General features: G+C 40.6%; 2 protein-coding genes across 3 annotated transcripts in view; one reads left to right on the top strand and one right to left on the bottom strand.

Annotated features, from left to right (window-relative positions):
• The window catches only part of pvalb7 (parvalbumin 7), a 43,712-nt gene that overhangs the window by 6,844 nt on the left and 15,015 nt on the right, over positions 1 to 21,853 (bottom strand). The window lies entirely within an intron of this gene.
• Positions 10,770 to 21,853, top strand: part of ncf4 (neutrophil cytosolic factor 4) — a 38,769-nt gene continuing 27,685 nt past the window's right edge. The window contains exons 1-6 of the mRNA XM_079808360.1: positions 10,770 to 10,880; positions 11,681 to 11,765; positions 12,073 to 12,226; positions 16,157 to 16,227; positions 16,875 to 17,002; positions 20,037 to 20,085. Coding sequence (XP_079664486.1) covers positions 10,849 to 10,880; positions 11,681 to 11,765; positions 12,073 to 12,226; positions 16,157 to 16,227; positions 16,875 to 17,002; positions 20,037 to 20,085 — 519 coding nt within the window. The 5' untranslated portion in view covers positions 10,770 to 10,848. The remainder of the gene's footprint in view (positions 10,881 to 11,680; positions 11,766 to 12,072; positions 12,227 to 16,156; positions 16,228 to 16,874; positions 17,003 to 20,036; positions 20,086 to 21,853) is intronic.

Below are 21,853 nucleotides of genomic sequence, written 5' to 3'. Positions count from 1 at the left end.
CAAGGCCGCTGGAGAGACTGCTAATGAGAGACAAGCACGTCACGGCTCGAGAACAGCTGAGCTTCTATTATGCCGCAGACGAGCGCTTCCGCTTCTTCCGCTCATGTGTATGTGGGGTAACGCAGCGCTGCTTTATCATATTAGATACACTTGAGTGTGTTAAAAGTTGTTATAATGCTACTCTGTGCGTTCGCTCTGCGGCTACTATGAGACACTTGTTGCACACTGCAGTGAGCTAGATCGATATTAGGCATGGTAAAACATGGTACTCTCGGAAAATCAAGAAAACAAGATTTAAACAATAAGACTAACTGTGTTGAGCTAAATAACAATGATTAGTTTTTTGTCTACGAATGTATCCAAACAGTTGCTTACCTGTCTAATAAACACGTAATATTAAAGCGTCTTTGGTGTTTCCATGGTTTCTACTAAATAAAACCGGATAATGAGGGTAACGCAGGTATGATGTCATTGATAGACGACGCACGGACACGGTCCGTGTCCTAGGTAAAAATGGCTTATTTCTCTGGATTTAAACATTCTTGGAAACATGTGGGATAATGTAAGTACACAAGTCAACAAAATATATAACATTGTTCTATTGTTTTTTGGATATTCTAATCTAAAAATATTACATATTGTGCCTGTAAATCATGTTCACGCAACACGTTCAGTATGAAAAATCGGTCTGCATGCGATTTGTCTGCTCAGTCCAATTTGTAAAAAATGGCAGATGGCCTGAATGAAAATGTAATTTCACCCCCTGACAGTAGGTGGCACTTATTTTTTTTTTTAAAAAGCAAAAATACCCCAGAACGCAAAGCGCTGCGCAGCTTTCTGTTTCTGACACCTGCTTGTCATGGAGAAAAAAAGAAGTTAAACAGTATTTACCCCCCCAAAAAAAGAAAAGCTGTACAGATTTTTTTGTAGTAGTTTTGTTTAACAGCAGCAGCTCTGCGCATGTGACCAAAAGCACAAATCTATTTTGTTGGTCAGTTTTCTTTGCAGTAGGATGGAGAAAAAAAAAATTGGTTATTGGTTGTAACTGCCTTCAATCGAGAGATTCGTTTTGCCCTCAGAATGCTGTAGAATCTACAGTGTAGATTGTTTAAAATGCGTAACATAAAAATTATCTGGGTTAAAAACAACCCATTTGGAAACCCAGCACTGAGTAAATAATATTGGACAGAACACATGCTGGGTTAAACTAAGCTGGGTTAATTTTACCTCATAAATGGTTATTATTTTCATTTTTCTTGAATCAAATGTTATTTATATACTTATTTAATTGATTAAAATTATTTATTTATAATATATTGATAAAACATTTCTATTTAGGAAATGAATGGACAATAAACAAACTGAAGTAATGTATTTGATGGCAAGTTAACAACATAAAACATAAGGTAGTGGCAGGAGCAGCAGGTATGTGCTTCGACATTTGTGGGAAGAAGAAAACTGATATCAGTAGGCTACGGTATGAACGGTCTATTCAATGTATCGCGGTTGCAAAATTTCTGTCTACTCTGTCGGACATTACCCACCTGGTCGGCAGGTAGAAGAGTGTCCAGCAGCTGTTGCATTTGCTAGTTGACATTCACATGATTTAGGAAAGATACAATAGAGATATAAATATTAACAAAAGTAAGTTACTTAAATTAGAATGTGGGTAATGTTACTTAAAGGTGCAGTGTGTAATATTTATGAGGATCTATTGACAGAAATGCAATATAATATACATAACTATGTTTCCCTTTCAGTCAGTCCACCACGAGTAATGTCAGTGACTGACGGAATGGGGGTTTCCCTTTGAAGCCAATCGCCTTTGAGTTCTACAAAACAAGATGCTATGGATCTGCGGAATTTGCATAGCGCGACTCCGCCCCACCTCGTGGGTATAAAAGGAGCCACGTGGCAATCTCGCATTATGTTTCTGCTTTGGAGCCGAGTGTTCACTTGCCTTCCTGAGCTTTCTACTCTTCAGACGAGCATCTCTCCAGAGTGTTGGTGTATAGCACGTTCCAACGAGTTCCGCTTTCCTGTCTGATCTGTGCAGTGATCTAGCACAGCATGTGTGTTTTCCCTGGGCGCTTCGGCAATCTGCAGAGGAAAACTCCTCTCTAAAAGAGCTACACGTGGCACGTCTTTTTCAAGATGTTTCGTCCATGTGTTTCTGGGTGCGGCCGCATGATTAGTCCGTCTGACGGGCATGATCGCTGTATCACGTGCTTGGGCCCCCGTTGAACACTCTGTTGCAATACAACTGTGTCCTCAGAGTGCTGCGACGTGGCATGGTGACCCAAAGCACCCGTCCAAGGCCTGTAAGTTTATGTCTACTTTGGTGGGGAAGACTTATAGGGCTGCGGGCCAGGCCGCGTCCGCTCTGCATGCTATGGCTACGGGGTTCGCATGATCCCTTTGGTTCAGTTTCTGGGAGCCTGGCTAGAGCTTCTGAATCTGTCCTGCTGGCTCGCTCGCACAATCAGGCTCGGCTATACGATTCAGTTTGCATCTCCTCCCTGTTTTTGGGGAAACTGCTATACCATGGTGGGTGGCAGTGCCCCTGTCATGCGTGCAGAGATCGTCACCCTACTGGCGAAGGGTGCAATCGAGACTGTCCCTCCAGCTGAGATGAAATCTGGCTTCTACAGCCCCTACTTCATTGTACCCAAGAAGACCGGTCGGTTACGACCAATCCTGGACCTGCACGTCTTGAACCCGAACCCTTCACAGGCGAATGCATTCGTCCATAGGATTGGTTTGCAGCGATCGACCTGAAGGACGCATACATAGAATGTCTCCATTCTTCCTCGACACAGACTGTTTCTATGGTTTGCATTCGAGGGGCAGGCATTTCAGGCAGCTCAGGCAACACGTGGTTCGCATCCTGAACTATCTCGACAACTGTCTGATACTAGCTCACTCTCGAGACAAGGTTTGCGAACACAGGGATTTGGTGCTGTGGCACCTCGCTCGTCTGGGCCTTCGGGTCAACTGGGAAAAGAGCAAACTCTCCCCCGTTCAGAGGATTTCTTTTCTTGGTATGGATATAGACTCGGTCGACATGGCGTATGTGCAGCTTACGAGCAAGTGCGCTCAGTCACTGCTGACTTGTCTTCGTCAATTTGAGGGCAAGAATGTGGTTCCACTAAAGTTATTTCAGAGGCTCCTGGGGCATATGGCTCCTGGGGCATTGACATTTATCTGCTTACCCCCAGGCCATCCAAGGTGTAGGTGTCTTTGTTTCTTCAGTAGAACACAAATGGATATTTTTAACTTCAACCGTTGCTGTGTGTCAGTCATAGAATGCATGTCAATGGGGTTTAATTCTATTAGGGTAAAAAAAACATGCACAGACAACTTCAAATTAATCCATGCGGCTCGTGAAGACACATTAATGTCTTAAGACACGAAACGATCGGTTTGTGCGATAAACCGAACAGTATTTATATAATTTTTTACCTCAAATACAACACCATGTCCAACAGCTCTGAAAGCACAGCACTTCCGCAAAGGAAGGTCAATGTACACGATCTAGTGTAGAGACATCACTTCCTGTGTGTGTGTGAGGTCTCTACACTAGATTGTGTACATTGACCTTCCTTTCCGGAAGTGCTGCGCTTTTTTTTTTGGTGTTGTTCGGTTTATCACACAAACCGATCGTTTCGTGTCTTAAGACATTAATGTGTCGTCACGAGCCACATGGATTAATTTGAAGTTGTCTGTGCATGTTTTTGGGGGGATTTGTGGTTTCTATCACCAAAAGATTGCTTGAGTTTTTTGTATTTTTGCGTATTTCCCATTAATTTCCTATGTCTGTAAAATTTACGTTTTGAAATTTTACATTTACGTTACGACCAGAGGACATTCTCTTATCAATCTTGTGTCTGACGTTTAATTACACATTTTAAATAGCAAATTCTGGTAATCAGAACATAATAAATCAGAACACAAAGAACCTGCAAATGATGGTAAGGAAATTACGAGCCGACGTTGCATTTAAATGATTAAAATATTGCGTAAGGAGTACATATCTGGAACTTTGTTGGTAATCTCATAGCGTTCAGAGATCGTACTGACGACATTGTAAGAAGGTAATTTTATGGTGATGAAATTATGGGCGCCACAGTAACGTTACATTACGTAATACATTACGTAACTGTTACGTTGTGTGTTCGCTGGGTAGCAGTGGGTTACTATAACCCAGCAGGCTGGGTAGTTTGTGAGGAGGTGCATCATTTCTACTGTGAGTAAAATGTAACCCAGCAGTGGGTTATACAACAATGTGAAAATAACCTAACAAAATGACGCAGTCTGGTTAAAGAATAACCCAGCAAATTTTAGATTGTGACATCACACACCTACATCTCAGTGAGTTCTAGTGTGACATGAAGTGACTTTCAATTGAATTTTTTTTCCAGTTGGGAGTTGCGAATTGAGACTTTCAGAGTGGAATGGAACATGCCGTTAATTATATTTCCAGGCGCTTGTCGTCGCTATTTAAGCCCTGGTGTTGAAATATCTTTGTCCGAGATTACGGTAATTGAGCCATAGCCCCCACCGAAAAAAAGACCCGGGATGGGTTTCACTCATACTTAACGCATACTTAAGACGCCTGGTGAAAGACAGGGAGAACCTCTTTACATATGTTTACACATAACACCAGTGTATGGTGGGGTATACATAGCCCCCGTAACGTGACACTGTATTAATAAGTGTATCTATATCAAACCAGCTGGGGTTCAGATGTTCCTTGTCCTATAAATCACATTCTAACATTACTCCATCAGTCTCTCAGTGCTTCTGTAGGTTCCTTAGTATGTACTTGCACTTTAACTAATGTATATGTCTTCGTCGCTCCATTTCTCTTTCTTAGTGGGACGTATTGTTTCTCCTCATGTTGGTGGCAGTCAAGGTGGCAGTTAGTTGTTTATTATTATATATATTTAATGTATTGTGACTTTTACAGTGTTAGTCAAAGCGCAGCCTGTCATATCGAGATTAATGTGAATGACTGTGTGCTTGTCAACTCTCAGCAGTTTCTCTTTGGCACCTCGGAAAGTGGCACTCAATCCTGTCATCTCAGCTAACTAATGGGAAATACTTACTGCATAAACACGCACACACACATTATGCCAACGGCACAGTGATTTTCAGTCTTTTCCCATGCAGTCTGTATGTATTTATGTTTTATTATTTGATTTGATTTGATACTGGGCATTGCTTCCTTTGCATTATAATACTGGACATACATATTCTGACAGGAGCCCAGACGAGTCAAAAATCTGTCTTCCTCTCAGGGATTCCCTTTTTAACACAGCACTCGAAATTACTCGTCAGAAATCGAAATATTGTAGCTTGATCCTGCCCACATGACTAATCCTGGGTCTCTCTCTTTTTCTCTCTGTACTGTTTGACCCTCTGTTCTTTCACCATGCAAGGGTGTTTCACTATGTCTACCAGCCCTATTAGATTACCCTGCCTCAGCATTACACGCACACAGCATTGGCTGTGGAAGAGAAAAACGAAGACTGAAAGAAAGACAGAGAGACGGAAATAGAAAGAAAACGGATCCGCGAATGGACTGTCCTTCTCCTAATAAATAAGGAGTGATGAGAGGCCAGAAAAGGGAGGATGAACAACATGTTGTTGATTGGTCAGAAAGAACAGTCGTTCACACAGAATGAGTTTTTACATTTCACTGTGCTGATTTTCCATTGATTTTCAATATAAACGCTAGGTTGGCCCTTATTTTTGGACTATTGAAATCTTATGCTCCCAACCAGTCAACTTCCCTTAATGAGAAATGGAAACAAACCAAATTTCGCTGAGATTGGACTACATTTCGGGAGTGCTCAACAAAATGGAAATTTTGTCTTAATGACCATAAAAGCACATAATTAATAATTATACAAGACCATTAGTAAATGGTGAATTAGGTTAAAAACGAGAACACAGAACCTTCATGCTTCACTGTACCTTTTTTTTACCCTTCTACTCAAAGAACATTGTCAGTGAAAGTGAATGGGCAAAGTGACCCATACAAATAGAATTTGACCTCTGCATTTAACACATCCAAGTTAGTGCACACACAGAGTAGTGAGTAGAGGACATTTACAGTTGGCATTATGCTGTGGCGGCAGGGGAGCGATTAAGGGTTAAGTGCCTAGCTCAAGAAAGTCATATACACCTAGGATGACTTGAGGATGAGTAAAATGGGATAATTTTGAAGGGCACCTCAGTCATTTCCTGCCAGTACTGGAATCAAACCAGTAACCTTTGGGTTACCAGACAGACTTACCATTAGGCCACGACTCCCCCCATGGAAAATTGCAACCTGATAGACTCCTCCTTGCTTCTAATGAAGTATACTTCATCCTAGTTACGCAAAATGGCCATCTGATATCAGAAACAGTCAAACGTTTATCTGTGAACAAAACCTTGGCTAATATCACATCAGATATTGAAGTACCTGTTGATAAAAAGATGCATTCTTTGAGCGTAGCCTAAATGACAAATTACCTGGATGGTATTTTGCATACTTCTAGGGGTGTGACGAGACACTTATCTCACGAGACGAGACGAGATACGAGATACGAGATTGGGTTCACGGAAACGAGACGAGACAAGATTTTTACATAGTATTTTTTAAGAAATCCTCAATGATGAAATGCATGACTAGAAAAATTGTTTGCAGGTGCATTTGAAATGTTTTAACTCATCATCTTACGTAATGAATGTCATTTCACTTCTACTTTCTGAGTATGAATTATCATATGCAGTAAAAGACAACAAGCACTTTAAAAGTTTTGCCAAAAACTCAACTGACTGGCTTCTTTCGTGTATGTATGATTGTCTCTCCAGACCTTAGAACTGCACATGAGCTTCTTTTAACCTCCTAACTGAACTCCTTCCCACAAATTGATTAAGTGCAAACAATAACCGTAATACCATAATCAAAATACTCATTATCCAAAGTGCAAATAGAGACCACATTATTCTTCAAGCATGATACAGAGGTAAGAGACGGTTACAACGAGCTAGCTTTTATATTGGGAGATATTTGCGTGTCTCAGGGAGCCGCTTTCAAACAATGGTAACATATTGAAATTGTGTTTGAATGCACGCTCCCGTTTACTTTCACTTTCAATTTCGCGATCCTGCGTACTCTGTGAATGGGGAGTGGTGGTACTGAACGCAAATTTTAAAATATAAGTCTGTCTGACGCTTCAGCTGTGCAATGAATCCTCCTCCACGGTCCAGTCCACTAACATTTAACACACACTCGTAACACACGCTCAATGTCTTCTCATCACGTGATCAGTGGCACTATGTACGACTCGAACAGCTCGTGTTGGATGAGCTGATGGAATTGAAGCGACTGTTATCCAACTGAATTAAATTGTTTTTATTTCTATCGATCCTAACTTCACTCTCACACTCCGTCATGACCAGGTCCTGACAATATGACACGAGACAAGAAAATCTTGTCACACTCCTACACACTTCTAATGGAGAAACAAATGAGGGGGTGAGAGAAAATGAGAAAAAAATGTACCCCCCAATAAGGGCCACCCTAGTAAACGTGTTCTAGCGGCTAGATGAATGTGTTTGACCACTGCGCTCGCGTCTTTTGCAGCGTCTTGCACTAATTAGCCAAAACTCTTCGTCACCTGGTGCTCTTCTCGCCGAGAAGACCCCAGGAAATGCCCTATCGGGTCCGTGCTGTCCTTCTTCCAAGAAGGGTTGGATCGAAGGCTGTCTCATTCCACCCTTAAGGTCTATGTGGCCGCAATATCAGCACACCATGACCTTGTGGATTCAAAGACGGTGGGACAGCACGACCTGGTTCCTTAGAGGTGTTCAACTTTTAACGCAAAAAGTGCATTCTTTCTGAATAACACCCCACTACAACAGAACATGCCACATGACGTGGCAAAACTGTTGCTATTATAATCCATGTCCACAGCTTTACTCATAATGAGCTTGATTAGTTTTGGTCACAGTCCCTTTCAGGTAAATCATTTCACTCTGCGGCCATCTTTGAAACATCTCAGGCAGCTATTTCAGTCATGCAAGTACAGCTTTAATCTCAGAATGGGGCGACATCAAAATCTCCAAAGCTGTTTTTAATGGAGCTAGCTAGTAAGAGCTGTGCATGTAAACCTCACTCCCATGATCTCAAGAGGCGCATTAGCGACTGACGCTAGAGGTTCGAAGCCCGCACAGAACAGGGTGAGTAAGACCTGAGGGGTTATATTGACGCCGAAACCCAGATGGGAGTGAGGTTTAGGGGGGTGAGTGTAACGGGGCCAGCTAGTGGACTACGGTGGACTTGTGCCCATGAGCTAGAGAGGACACAATATGACTTCACACTCGTATGTTAAACAAAAACATAATTCAACATATAAAAGAAAAATTTTAAAAGCCCACTTAAAGTGTTTATTACAAATAAATGATTAAATGCTAAGAAGGAAAAAAAATTAACTGAACAAAATTTCCAATGCACCCATAGTTCCCGTGCCCTGCATAGCCTACATGAAGCATACACACCGTATTTCCAACACAAACATGTGTAGGCAACATGTGTCTCTGACCTACCTATTAATACAAGCACATGACACTGTTAAACAATCTCTGGATTCAACAAAGCCCTGTAAAATCGTTACACCATCCTCCTCTCACTTCGTGAGAACATGTGCGCGAACAGTAAACACAGGCATGTGTGTAACATGTAGGTTTAGTTTGCAGCGAATGGCCTTGAATTGAGATCATGACACAATCGCTATTTCTCGCTGAAGTGGCAACGTGAAACACCACACACACACACACACACACACACACACACACACACACACACACACACACACACACACACACACACACACACACACACACACACACACACACACACACACACACACACACACACACACACACACACACACACACACACACACACACACACACTTTCCCTGGAGCTGAAAGGAAGAAACAAAACATCACAGCTGGCATGACCTTGAACTTGTAGCGCCTATGTGTATGTATATGATTGCAATGTTGTAAGGTTGGTTCACCCTCTTGGATTAAAACTGCCAGGACGTTGTTGGCATTCCCAGGCTTAAGAGACCTTAGAAGTACATTTGTAGAGTAATAGTAATACGTACAGAACAGTAAACATAGAGTCTAGTAACAAGACTCCAGATCAGAATAGTCTGGAATCTGGACAAAATAATTTATTTATTAAACATAGTTGGGCAATATCTAAAAAAAAAGGTGCTATAATAAAATAATAATAATAATAATAATATTTATTCTGTTATATTTGACTGTTATATACAAGAGAACATCTTGATAAATGTATCTATTTAAGAATTAAGAGTTAAATAATTTGTTAATTTGCAGATGGTCTGTTCTGTTTGCCACCTAGCGGTCACTCATTATCACTGCATCTCAATCCTTCACAAGCCTTGATAGTTCACCCAAAAATGAAAATTCTGTCATCAATTACTCACCTCAAATTGTTCCAAACCTGTATTATTTGATTTGTTCTGCTGAACACAACAGAATATATTTTGAAGAATGTCGGTAACCTAACAGTTGATGGACCCTATTGACTTATAGTACCCCCCCCCCCCCCCCCCCCCCCTGCTTTGGAAGTCAATAGGGTCCATCAACAGTTTAGTCAATGATGACAGAATAAAGTTTTTGGGTGAACTATTCCTTTAATTCTGCTGTTCTTTGGAGGAATAGTTCAGCCAAAAAATTAATAAAAATTCCCCTTACCTTCATGCCATTTTAAATACCCTTGCGGCTATTTATCATAGACTAAAATTATTTAGTGAACCTTTAAAGTTTAAGTAGTATTTCTGATCATTTCCAAAAGTAGGCTTATTTAAATATGCTAAATTAATACTTGTTTTCAAACAGGTTTCCCAAATAGGCATAGTAGTGTTTTAAAAATATATTGTGTTAAAATAATAGTGATAATAGTATTGTAACATAGAAAAACCTACAGTGGTCCTTTCAAAATTCTGTTCGTTTGAACGACCCGATGTAGCAACATTAGATCAACTAATAGTGGGCGGGATAATCTGTTTGGCTGACCAATGACAGATTAGAGAGAAACATTCAATATAATGTTATATATATAACCTTATATATATATATATATATAGGCTATATGTTTTTAGACCTGTAAAATAAATTAAATGATTTAAATGATTTCATCAGAACCTATATGGTTAAGAAATGATCCAGTGTTCACATAGCCGAATGCAACCACAATTTATCACCTGTTGACGTGCAGCAGGTGAGCTGCAAGTGAATTCCTCGCATTGAGCATAGGCTACTGATGTGAAAGAGAAAAAGATTCAACTACACGGTTTTAATAATAAAATTATAATCAATATAGATTAATATATTATTATAGCCTACATTACGGGTCTCTTTCTTTCTATTTCTTATTCTCTTGTCAGGTAAGTGGGCGTTACACAGGACGCGTTAGTGCACCTTGCACTAGTTGTTGCGTCGCGTTTCGCTGAGCGTTCTTTTTTTATTATTGTTGCGCGTCATGTAAAAAACATTTAAAGTTTGTTTCCACTTGAAACATTTCAAGCTCGTCTCAATACCATTAAGCTCTGTCGCGCTGTTTCTGAACTAAAACGCGCCCTGAGTGCACTCATCTAAAGACTCTTTCAGTTCCCGTTTGATGTACGTGCAACTGTAAGCCCGCCTCAGAAAACCACCAGCAGATTCACTTCCACTTTACTCCACTTTTTAAAAAAATCTGTCTGTCTGCCTCTCTCTGTGAGGGTTTGAAAAGCTCCGAGGTTCGCATCATCCAACATGTCTCTCCCTCAACAGCTGCGCGATGAAAGGTGAGCGAAATAGCCTGTTATTACTATTTACTCATGAATATTCATTAAATCAACGAAGTGTCACTTTCAGGACGTAGTGTTTGTGTGCTATAATTTTACAGTCCTGTTCTCCATATACACTTATAGTAGTTACAAAAACTGAGTAGGCTAATAACTAGGTAGGCTACTAAACCTAACCTTAACCCATGTAGTTACCTTATATTACCCAGAACTTTCTTAGGTAGGCTATACTGTAAGTGCACATACTGTAAAATAAAGTGTGCAACACAGTGAGTTCATCTTGTAGCTATACTTTAAAATGCTATGCCTGCTTCTATACTTTAATCTACTATAGTACTGTAGTGCACAGGGTATAGTGCCTATTGAACAACTACTCAGTCAAGTTATTACACTAAACCTATACTAGTCAAGATGCCTTACTGTACGTACAGTAGGCTACTAATCACGTTCATGAACCTCCAAAGTGGGGTAATGTTTTCAGGATAAGCTTAATGTTAATTATTCAGAGAGAAAAAAATACAATTGTGCCAGAAACGGATTTATCCACCTTGTAAAGTAGCCTATGTATTCCCATCTCAAAAAGTATAATCATAAACAAATTGTACTTAATAGCTACTAATAATAAATGTAAGTGTCTCCAAAAATAAAAAGTTGAACAGTATGTGAACACGAAAAAATCAGCTTTTAAGGCTGGAACATATTACTTTATTGTAGATGCATTACTGTACCCTTGATTTAAAATCATCAACAACATATTTTCTGTGGTAATCAAAGCGTTTGCAATATTTTCCACCCTACAGTGATTTTGACCAGCTTCCAGGCAACATCCCAGTCACTGCAACCATTGCTGATATTGAGGAGAAGAAAGGTTTCATTGTTTACTTTGTGAGTTCCCTGAACCCTGTAGTGGATCTTTCTTCTAGTCTACTTGTCTTCTATAATTTCTCCGCCTTATAGTCTGCCTATTACTATTACTGTACCTTTAGCTTATGTTTAACCAACAGCATACACCTACAAAGGATTAGTTGTTTACAGATATCTATAAAATGGCAATCTTAAATGTTGTCCTTTGGTGATTAATTCTGGAATTCTTTATTATTTTTTAATTGTTTGCCTATGTACATGTGTTAAACTGATGTCTTTTGCCATTGTGTCACATCTCACTTGTTTGTTCTTTATCAACTTCTTGCAGGTGTTTGTGATTGAGGTAAAGACCAAAGGCAACAGTAAGTACCTGATCTACAGAAGGTATCGACAGTTCTTCACTCTGCACCAGAGTTTGGAGCTTAAGTACTCAGCTGAAGCCCAGTCTGGATACTACACCTGCCAACTTCCTATTCTGCCAGGTCTGTGTTCAAGCAGCTGCACAGCCTCAACTAAATAACAGCGTGGTAGAGATCTGGGGGAATCTAGTAGCACAGGCCACATACACCCTTAAACAAAATACAGTTGTCAGTTCTATACTACTGTAAGTGCTAAACCCCATTCAGGGTTACAGCCTACTATAAGTAAATTTAATTCCTGAAAAGCTCAGGTTGTAAAAACTGAAGTAGCATGACGTGTGCAGGTTGTACAGAACTGAATTGAACAACTTCAACAGAGTAAGAACAGAAGTAGAATAAGTGAAGAGATTCTTCCTGCCCTTGGCAAAAAGCACAGAGTGGGGAAACATTTCAGTTAAATTTCCTATTTCAAAGTTTGCATTCTCAAGCCACCAAACACTGTTGCCCTGCAAATGAACGGCTAGAAAATGACACTTGAAAATGGTGTTGTGTAAGTGGCCCCAAAGTAAATAACTAATGATTTTTTACAACGGAAATTAGGCAATCAAAAACTTACTTTAGCTGAACAATACATTTTTCTAGAGCTGCTGTACAGCCAAAATCTCTCTTCAATTTAATTTCCTATTATCACTGTAAAGCTGCTTTGAAACAATCTGTATTCTAAAAAGCGTTATATAAATTCTTCATTTGAAATCTTCATTTGCCTAAAGGGGTCATATGATGCCATTTTAAAAGTTCATTATTTTGTTATTGGGTGTAATATAATAGGTTAACATGCTTTAATGGAAAAAAAAAGCAAAGATAATTTTTCACATACTGTATATTATTGCAGCTCCTCTATTTACAGTCTGTCTGAAACGCAATGATTTCTACAAAGCCCCTTCTTCTGAAAAGACTCAGAGGGATCTGATTGACCAGCTTACCCAGTGCGTTGTGATTGGCCGAACACCTCAAGCCTATGTTGGAAATGTAACGGCCCATACCATAATCACGAGCTTCAGCTTCCAAGGCTTTAAGCAATTGTAAACGCACAGTTAATAATGTCGTCGGTTTTACCGTATCAGTTCGAGCCCGAGTCAGATTCTGAAAATGCGGATAATCAAGTCGATCGATTGGAACCAACTTTGCACGCATGATTTGAGCAGAACGTTTCACAGTGGTAGGTAGTCTTTGTCTATAGCCGGCTTGTGCTTTTCCATGTTCAGGACGGTGCCCTCAGTGAAATGCGCTGAGCACAAGCAAACTTTTGGGTCGTACCGCTCAGGAACAGCTTTAAAAATAAATCTTAACCACTGATTCCTAACAAAGGGGTTTTTCGGTCACATCCAAACACAACGTCTCCGCAACATTATGGCAACACTACAGTTCACTGAAGTCTCGTCTTCTTTCTGCGCTTATGCCTTTGACCAGGCATTATGGTAATATTTCACATTGTGACGTAGATGTTTGAGGAAGTAATATCTGGACCTCAATCAAGGTGTTTTAGGCAGGTCTGGATCAACATTCTCTGTTAGAATAAATCCCTTTGTGGGAGACTATGAGCTTTGTAACTTTGCAGATCTTATACATGCAAAAACAGGCGCATGACACACTAAAGGAAAAGGAAAACATAAAAAAAAACATACGACCTCTTTAAGGTTCACTGTACAATTACACCATTGACCTATTACAGGAACAGTCCACTTTAAAGGGATAGATCACCCAAAAATGAAAATGATCCCATGATTGACTCACTCTCAAGCCATCCTAGCTTCCGGCATAAGGCCTATGCAAGTTGACTTGCGCCAAAAGAGTAACCCTGGCGCGATGTATGACATATGACTCTCGCAGTTCAAACAAATCGGGCTGGGCAACAAACTCCAGCTACTCCGACATTTCTCTTTAAAAATTCTCATTTTAGACTTCTAATTTGTGATGGGTGTTTTGTTTCGCTCTAGCCTCTCTGCGCTTCTGCATTCGTGATTACGTCATGCGTCAGGTCAACGGTCACTCTTTCGTCATAAATCGATGTGTGCAGCTCCTTTTAAGCATGGGTGTCCAATCCTGCTCCAAGAGGGCTACCCTTCTACACCTGCCTGGAAGTTTATAAATATATTATCTTGAAGACCTTGATTTTCTGGTTCAGGTGTGTTTGCTTACGCTTGGTGCTAAACTAAAATGCAGAAATGTGGCCCTCTAGGATCAGGATTGGACACGCACGTCCTTGAACAACCTGAGGTCAAGTGACTCGTTCAAGGGTGCAATTGGGAAAATGAATTGGGAAAACTGATGTCATCTCTCTGACAATTTGACCCAAGTCCCAAAACTTGACATTCAACCTCGAATTACTGTTAACAAGTACTACCTGAGAGATAAAAAATGCAAACAGCCGTAACTTCTTCCTGTAGAGTTTATCTTCAACCTCAATTTAACAAACTCAATTGTAGGGTTGTAAGAAAGATCTCAAAACACTAGATCATGGATCACTCCTCGTGGTTGCCCTTAGACCTAACCACTACACCACTTCCACTGTCCCACACCCCATTGTAATCACTTGCCAACTACCCCGTTTCTCTCCAATGCTGTTCCTTCAGAGTCAAAGTTCACTCCTTAGGTGGACTTTGTCCTTTGAGTACTTGAAGTGTTTCTCACAGATTTACTGATTAACTAGAACTCATAAGATTGGATAAGGGAACAGCAGAGACAGATGAAAAGGATAGCATTGCATTGTTAGGAAAATGAGATGGGTAGCATCCTTTTGACTGACACTGACACCACTGTCCCCATCTCCTTCTGCTTTATATATCCTCACACAAAGAAAAACAGAAGTTCTCAAGCTTGTTTTGAATTTGTTTGAAATATCACAAATGTCTGAAACCACTTGTGAATTGATAGAAAACCAACGTCATCAGCAGTCTTTATTTTTATGGAACTGTATCTGAATAAAAAACAGTACTTGATTCAACACCAACCCAATAGAAGTAGTAAAGTCACATGCGTCATAGTAGTAGTGTTATCTACTATAGTTTTTATTCTCTAATGTCTTTAACCTCTTCTCTGATCCCTTTTTAATCTGCCTTATGTCTCAGCACTCTAGCGGTCTCTATCTTTGTCTCATGTTCTTTTCCCCTGTCTGTCCCTTTCTGTCTTTGATCAAACAAATATGTGTATAATTGAATTAAGCGGGAAGGAGAGGTCGTTCTTTGGCACACTACCCACTGTTTCATTAAGGTCACCTAAAGACTGGGAGCCGATAGGCTTCACTGTCTCTCCATGACTTTCCACCAAAGCTTCTTCAAAATTCACTAACAGCTAAACCTGAACCCAGTGGAGCCATGTTAATCAATCCCAATTATATTACAAATTAGCACTTGATGTTACTGTCTTCATGACAATTGATTGCTTGTGTCAATGAGTAAAATGATTATGCAGTATTATGCACTGAAAAGATGGCAAGTTTAAATGAGGACATAAGTAATGTCTGCTCTGATGTGGTATAAAGGGACGTTTCCTTGCTTTGCTCATACCACTCAGATCTCATTGATGCTTATTTAATGTGGATTTATAATAAAGAAGTGTATTAGAAAAGACAGACAGCTTGAGAGACAGCAGTGAGAATTAGAAGGAGATTTATTTAAGATGAAAGGGAATTATTGCGTAGCCATTAAAAATGGTATTACAATTTGATTCAAACCATCTTGTATGAATGGATCCCCTTTCATTTTTTTCCCTCCTAATCAAATCCCATAAAGTGCGTTTGAGAATGACCCTCTGGTGCTACTGACAGACCTCTCATCATCGTCCAACACGCACATTATTAACATTTCCAGTGGGTGAAATCAAAAATAGAAATGAGAAAGTAATTTAGCGTAATATTTGGACACACATTATGCTAAGTGCTAATTAGCAGTAAAGAGATTCAGAAGCACCCTTCGGCTAGCTTTTGATTGTTTACAAACTAATTTGTTTTGAGACATAAATACTTATTTATTCCACTTGTTTGTTTCGCCACAGGTAAGGTATTTATGGGAAACAAAAAGGAGATTGCAGAAAGCAGAATCCCAGAGCTCAACAATTACATGAAGGTGAGTCAGTCTTGAAATTTCGTAAAGGTTTTCGGTTGTATCCTGGTCATGTTGTATTGGTGGCAGTTGGTTTTGGTAATTGTTGCACTCATGTGCTTCGGTGGTTGTAATCTTTGCAATGCAAACAGTACTGTTGAATGACCGGGGTTCTCTTTTTCGTTACTTCTCTTTTTTGCAGATCTAATCACTATCTGTCAGCTTAATTTGTCAGTTCTGATTTAACTTTGGGCACATTTGACCCTGTAGATTAATAAATAGATAGATAAATAGTCTTTTCACACCTTCACTAATTTTGTTTTTATATATATATATATATATATATATATATATATATATATATATATATATATATATATATATATATATATATATATATATATATATATATATATATATATATATATATATATATATATATATATATATATGGTACAGTACATGCATGACAGGTCAATTACGTCATTTGTTCTTTATTCTGAAAGTCATGGAAATTCCCAGCACAGTGTAGTTTTCACCACATCTCAAATGACGCTTTGTGTTCATTACTGGATTTAAATATGACATTCATCTGAAACAAACATGTATAATTTAATTTCCAGGGAAAACCATCCTACTATACATGTCGTTTAACTTTCTCTCTTCTTTAGAGGTTGCTTTGTCTGCCTACCTGGGTACTTTTGGATGATCTGATAAGGATGTTTTTCTACCAGACCGAGTCGGACAGCCAACAGGTCCCGCGGGCCCTGCGCCGCCTGCGGCCCCCCACACGCAGAGTGTAGGAGCCTTCCCACAATCCCTCATTGCTCCTTGCAGCACTTCACTGCTTACTTTACAAGATACTGCTGTTCTGCTAACTTTCTGACATTATTCAAAAGAAAAGTTCTGTGGCTTAGTCTGTCAGCTCTTTACATAAGGAAGGAAAGCCACAAAGGAGATCTTTGTAATTTCTCATTAGTTTTTCCCAAACAGCAATGTAATTAAAAGGAGAGCAAAAGGACACTTTTGCTTAAAGGGGTGGTAAACCACGATTTCACTATTCTAACTTTAGCTAGCGTGAAATGTTGCTGCTTGAGCATAAACAACATCTGCAAAGTTACAACGTTCAAAGTTTAAAGCAAAGGGAGATATTTGCTTTTAAAGAAATCAGTTTCTAAGAACTACAGCAAACGGCCAGTAGGCGACTACACACATTCCTCCAGGGTTGGTGACATCAACAGGCTCAATATTTACATAAACCCCTCCTCCGAGAATATTAAATAAGGGAGGGTGAGGCCATTTTGTATCGCGGCGCTGTTGTGGTATAAGTTAGTTAGGCTGGAGTGTTGTTGCCACGATGCAGAGGAAACGCTGTTATTTCCATCCGGATTGCAGGTCTGGGGTACTTGCTCTGTTCAGCCTTCCTTGGGACGGGGTCGCGTTGCAGAGCGTTTAACACACAGCATGTTATATGCACGTGTGTTTGAGTCAGCGGGGAATCAGGCGCGCAGGGCTCTGCAGCACATCTAACAGAGGAAAACATCCACCGTCTTCGCGATTTCAATGCCGGATTTGCACAACGTCAGCTGCGTGAAAAAAACACTGCCGGTGCGTGGATGCACGACGCGCGCGCTGCACATTTCACGGAGGACAACACAAACTTCCACAAACTTCGCGAGTTCAATGCCAGATTTGCACAACGTCAGCTGCGTGAAAAAAACACTGCCGGTGCGTGGATGCACGACGCGCGCGCTGCACATTTCATGGAGGACAACACAAACTTCCACAAACTTCGCGAGTTCAATACAGGATATGGACAACGGCTTGTCCTGAAAGCTGGATTTACAAACAGAAGCTGTTTACGGGCCACAACCTGTAAGTCTGATTTATATTTCATCGATGTGTTTTCCTGTAATAGGTTGTAGCAAGGAAGTAAACAGATGACAGCGCTGTTCTGCAAACCAGTCTGTTAAAGGCTCATTCATACTTAACGTTATCCGACGAACACCTAACGTTACAAACACTAACGTTAAAATCTCAACAGCGAACCTGGCATTAGTGTAAATGATTCTTTGATTAGAGCTTTTATGTATTGTTTATCTACAGGCATGCTAAACATGGTTCTGTGTGTGATTTGGCTAACTTACTAGTAAAGCCAGTGCTTAGTGTTCGTTTTGGGTTAATAGTTCTTGCGACAGATATTTGGCTATAATCGTTCTAAAAATACAAAAGTAACAGTGCCATTCAGTAGCGATCATTATAGATCCGCAGTCTTTACACTTGAGGACTGAACAGGTTCTGCTCGATCATCTTCACTCAAATGTTCTCATATGGTTTTATTGACGCCGACCAAAGCACAGCCTCCGGTAAGGGGCGTGACGTTTCCGACAACCGTGCACTGCGGTTAGCGAATCAGAACACACTAGGCCAGCTAACCAATCAGAGCCCACTGCGTATTTTTGAGGGACTGGCTTCATACAACCCGGAAAGCATCAGACCGTTTTACAAGGAGGGACAGAGCAGTGTAGAATAAAGGTCAAATATATGAAAAATAAGGCAATTTTTTTTAAAACGAAGCATGAACACATGTTACAGTGCACCCCACAAACACAGTCAAGCCTTCAAAAGAATGTGTTTTACCACCCCTTTAAGTAATCTGCTTCTGTGTCTATAGTTTGAGATCTCAATAATGTCTTAAACTATGTGGTTTGATGAGATTCAGATCAAAAGTCTCAAAGATTTCAAAGAGCTATGTGTGTAAACCTCACTCCCCTGGCCTCAAGAGGCGTATTAGATGCTAGAGGCTGCAGTCTTTGTTAGCCCGTCCGCCTCCCATGCCGGAAATGTCGGTATGAATCCCGCTCTAAATGGGTCGAGTAGGACTGGAGGAGTTACATTGGTGCCGTGACCCGGATTGGAATGAGGTTTAGGGTGGGGGGGGGGGGGGTGTAACGGAGGCCAGCAAGTTGTGTGTAAACCTCACTCCCCTGATCTCAAGAGACGCTTTAGCGTCTGACGCTAGAGGCTGCAGTCTTTATCGTCCTTGTTAGCGCGCCTGCCTCCTATGCCCGCGACACCGATTTGAATCCCGCTTGGAGCGGGTGAAGTAGGACCGGAGGGGTTACATTGGTGCCATGACCCGGATGAGAGTGAGGTTTAGGGAAAGTCATGGAAAGTGAGTGTAAGGGAGTGGGATTTAGGGGGATGAGTGTAATGGAGGCCAGCTAGTAAGAGCTGCGCATGTAAACCTCACTCCCTTGATCTCAAGAGGCACTTTAGTGACTGATACTTAGGGCTGCAGTCTATGACTGATACTTAGGGCTGCAGTGGGCTAATCCTTGTTAGCACACCTGCCTCCTATGCCAGAGATGCCGGTTCAAATCCTGCTTGGAGTAGGTGAAGTAGGACCATAGGGGTTCCATTGGTGCCGTGACCCGGATGGGAGTGAGGTTTAGGGGGATGAGTGTAACTGTCGTAGGCCAATAAGAGCTGTGCAGGTAAACCTCACTCCCCTGATCTCAAGAGGCTCACTAGCTATTTTAGAGGCTGCATTATTTAGCTTCCTTGTTAGCGTGCCCGCCTCCCATGCCAGAGACGCCGGTCCGAATCCCGCTCAAGCGGGTCGAGTAGGACCGAAGGGGTTACATGAGCTTTTAGGAGAACCATTTGAGATTGAAACGACCCACAACCTAAGTCTATAGAGCTTTGGTTTGTCAGCCTTTCACTTTGACTATCTTGTCTTTGAAAACTGCAAGAAAATGTTATAGAAACCACTTATGTTGTAAATCTGAAGTTCACAATGCTCTTTCTTTTCTCTCTCTTTCTCTTACTAGAAAAACTGTAAAGCCCAAAACGGACCTTTTCTCCGCACCCAGAGCAGAGGTACATCAGCGTTTCCTTGGAAACACTTTCAGTAACAGCCTACACACACTACACACTACACACTACACATACTTACAGTGCATAATCAAGCATGCAGGCACCACACAAAGCTCTGACATTCGGCCCAGAGGTTATTACACAACGCACACGCACACATGCACACACACATGAGCACCTCAAACTTTGTCACAAAACTCTTGCATTTTGTCAGAAGTTTATGACAAAACTGTATCACTTACATACACTTGATGATTCATTTTGTGATTCCAAGTGCTCCATTTATGGAGGAATTAGAACATGTATCTATAATTCACACAGACTGATGTAGAAAATATTGATAATATTTATGGTAAGGGATTTGACCAAACCTCTAACCCTAAGTACTAAACTTTGGCATGTAACTTGTGTCACATAGTTTGCATTACGAAAAGGAATTCTATCTATTGGAATATATTATATTGGTAGGACCCAATTTATATTTAGAGACCAGAAAGAGGCTTGAGGGTGAAAATGAAAATTATACTCTTTTGACTTAGGCCAGTAAGAATCCACCCACAACACCCTATGCTGAATACCCTAGCAACTGCACAGCAGTCCACTAAAATCCACACAGCAAGCCCTGGCAACTACCCAAAACACTCTGGCATCACAGTAGTGAGTTTCGTATCGCAAACACCACACATTTTCTTGAGAAAATGTCCAAATCTAGAGGCACTGTAGTGGCACAACTGTGGTTGTGATTTTGATTACTGTGATAGATTTACAGTGATGACACTAAGTCTTTAACATTCCTCTAATGCATACAAAAAGAGACATGTATATCTCTGTTTTCTGGGTCAAATCTTTGCCCCATTAATGGCTGCTGCCCTGTTCCACTTTTGCTAATTTCTTTATTCATCATCACCTTATTTTCCTGAGCTGCTTTTTAAAGGGATAGTTAACCTGAAAATCTATGATACTTTACACACTCTCATGTCATTCTAGATCTGTATGACTTCATCTCTTATGTGGAACACAATAGTAGCAATGACTCACTCATAAAGACTTCACCTGTTTCATTATGGATGAATCAGTGTTTTTGAACAAATCTCTTAAATCTCTTAAATCTCAAATCGCTCTTATTTATGAGGGTCTATTGACATAAATGCAATACATAACTATGTTTTCAGTGGTGTATAAAGACCTTACATAATGTACTGTTATGTTTTTATTACCTTAGAATGAGCCATTTCTATCTACATACACCCCCTTCTATCTACATACATCCCCTTACAGTGAAATCGCCATTTTGCGCCACAACTTCTGGTGTTTGAATGAAGATCTTAATGATTAATTGTGCTGCTCTATTTTCCATGCAATTAATGTATACACTGATCAGGCGTAACATTATGACCTAATATTGTATTGGTATTGGTCCACCTTTTGTTGCCAAAACAGCCCTGGCCCGTCGAGGCATGGACTCCACTAGACCCCTGAAGGTGTGCTGTGGTATCTGGCACCAAGATGTGAGCAGCAGATCCTTTAAGTCCTGTAAGTTGCGAAGTGGGGCCTCCATGGATCAGACTTGTTTGTTCAGAATATCCCACAGATGCTCGATTGGATTGAGATCTGGGGAATTTGGAGGCCAAGTCAACACCTCAAACTTGTTGTTGTGCTCCTCAAACCATTCCTGAACCATTTTTGCTTTGTGGCAGGGCACATTATCCTGCTGAAAGAAGCCATAGTCACCAGGGAATACCGTTTCTATGAAAGGGTATACACATGGTCT

Source organism: Gobio gobio, assembly GCF_949357685.1.
Source record: "Gobio gobio genome assembly, chromosome: 24".
Taxonomy (NCBI): Eukaryota; Metazoa; Chordata; class Actinopteri; order Cypriniformes; family Gobionidae; genus Gobio; species Gobio gobio.
Note: the sequence above shows the minus strand (reverse complement) of the source record. Positions and strands in the feature narration are given on the sequence as shown.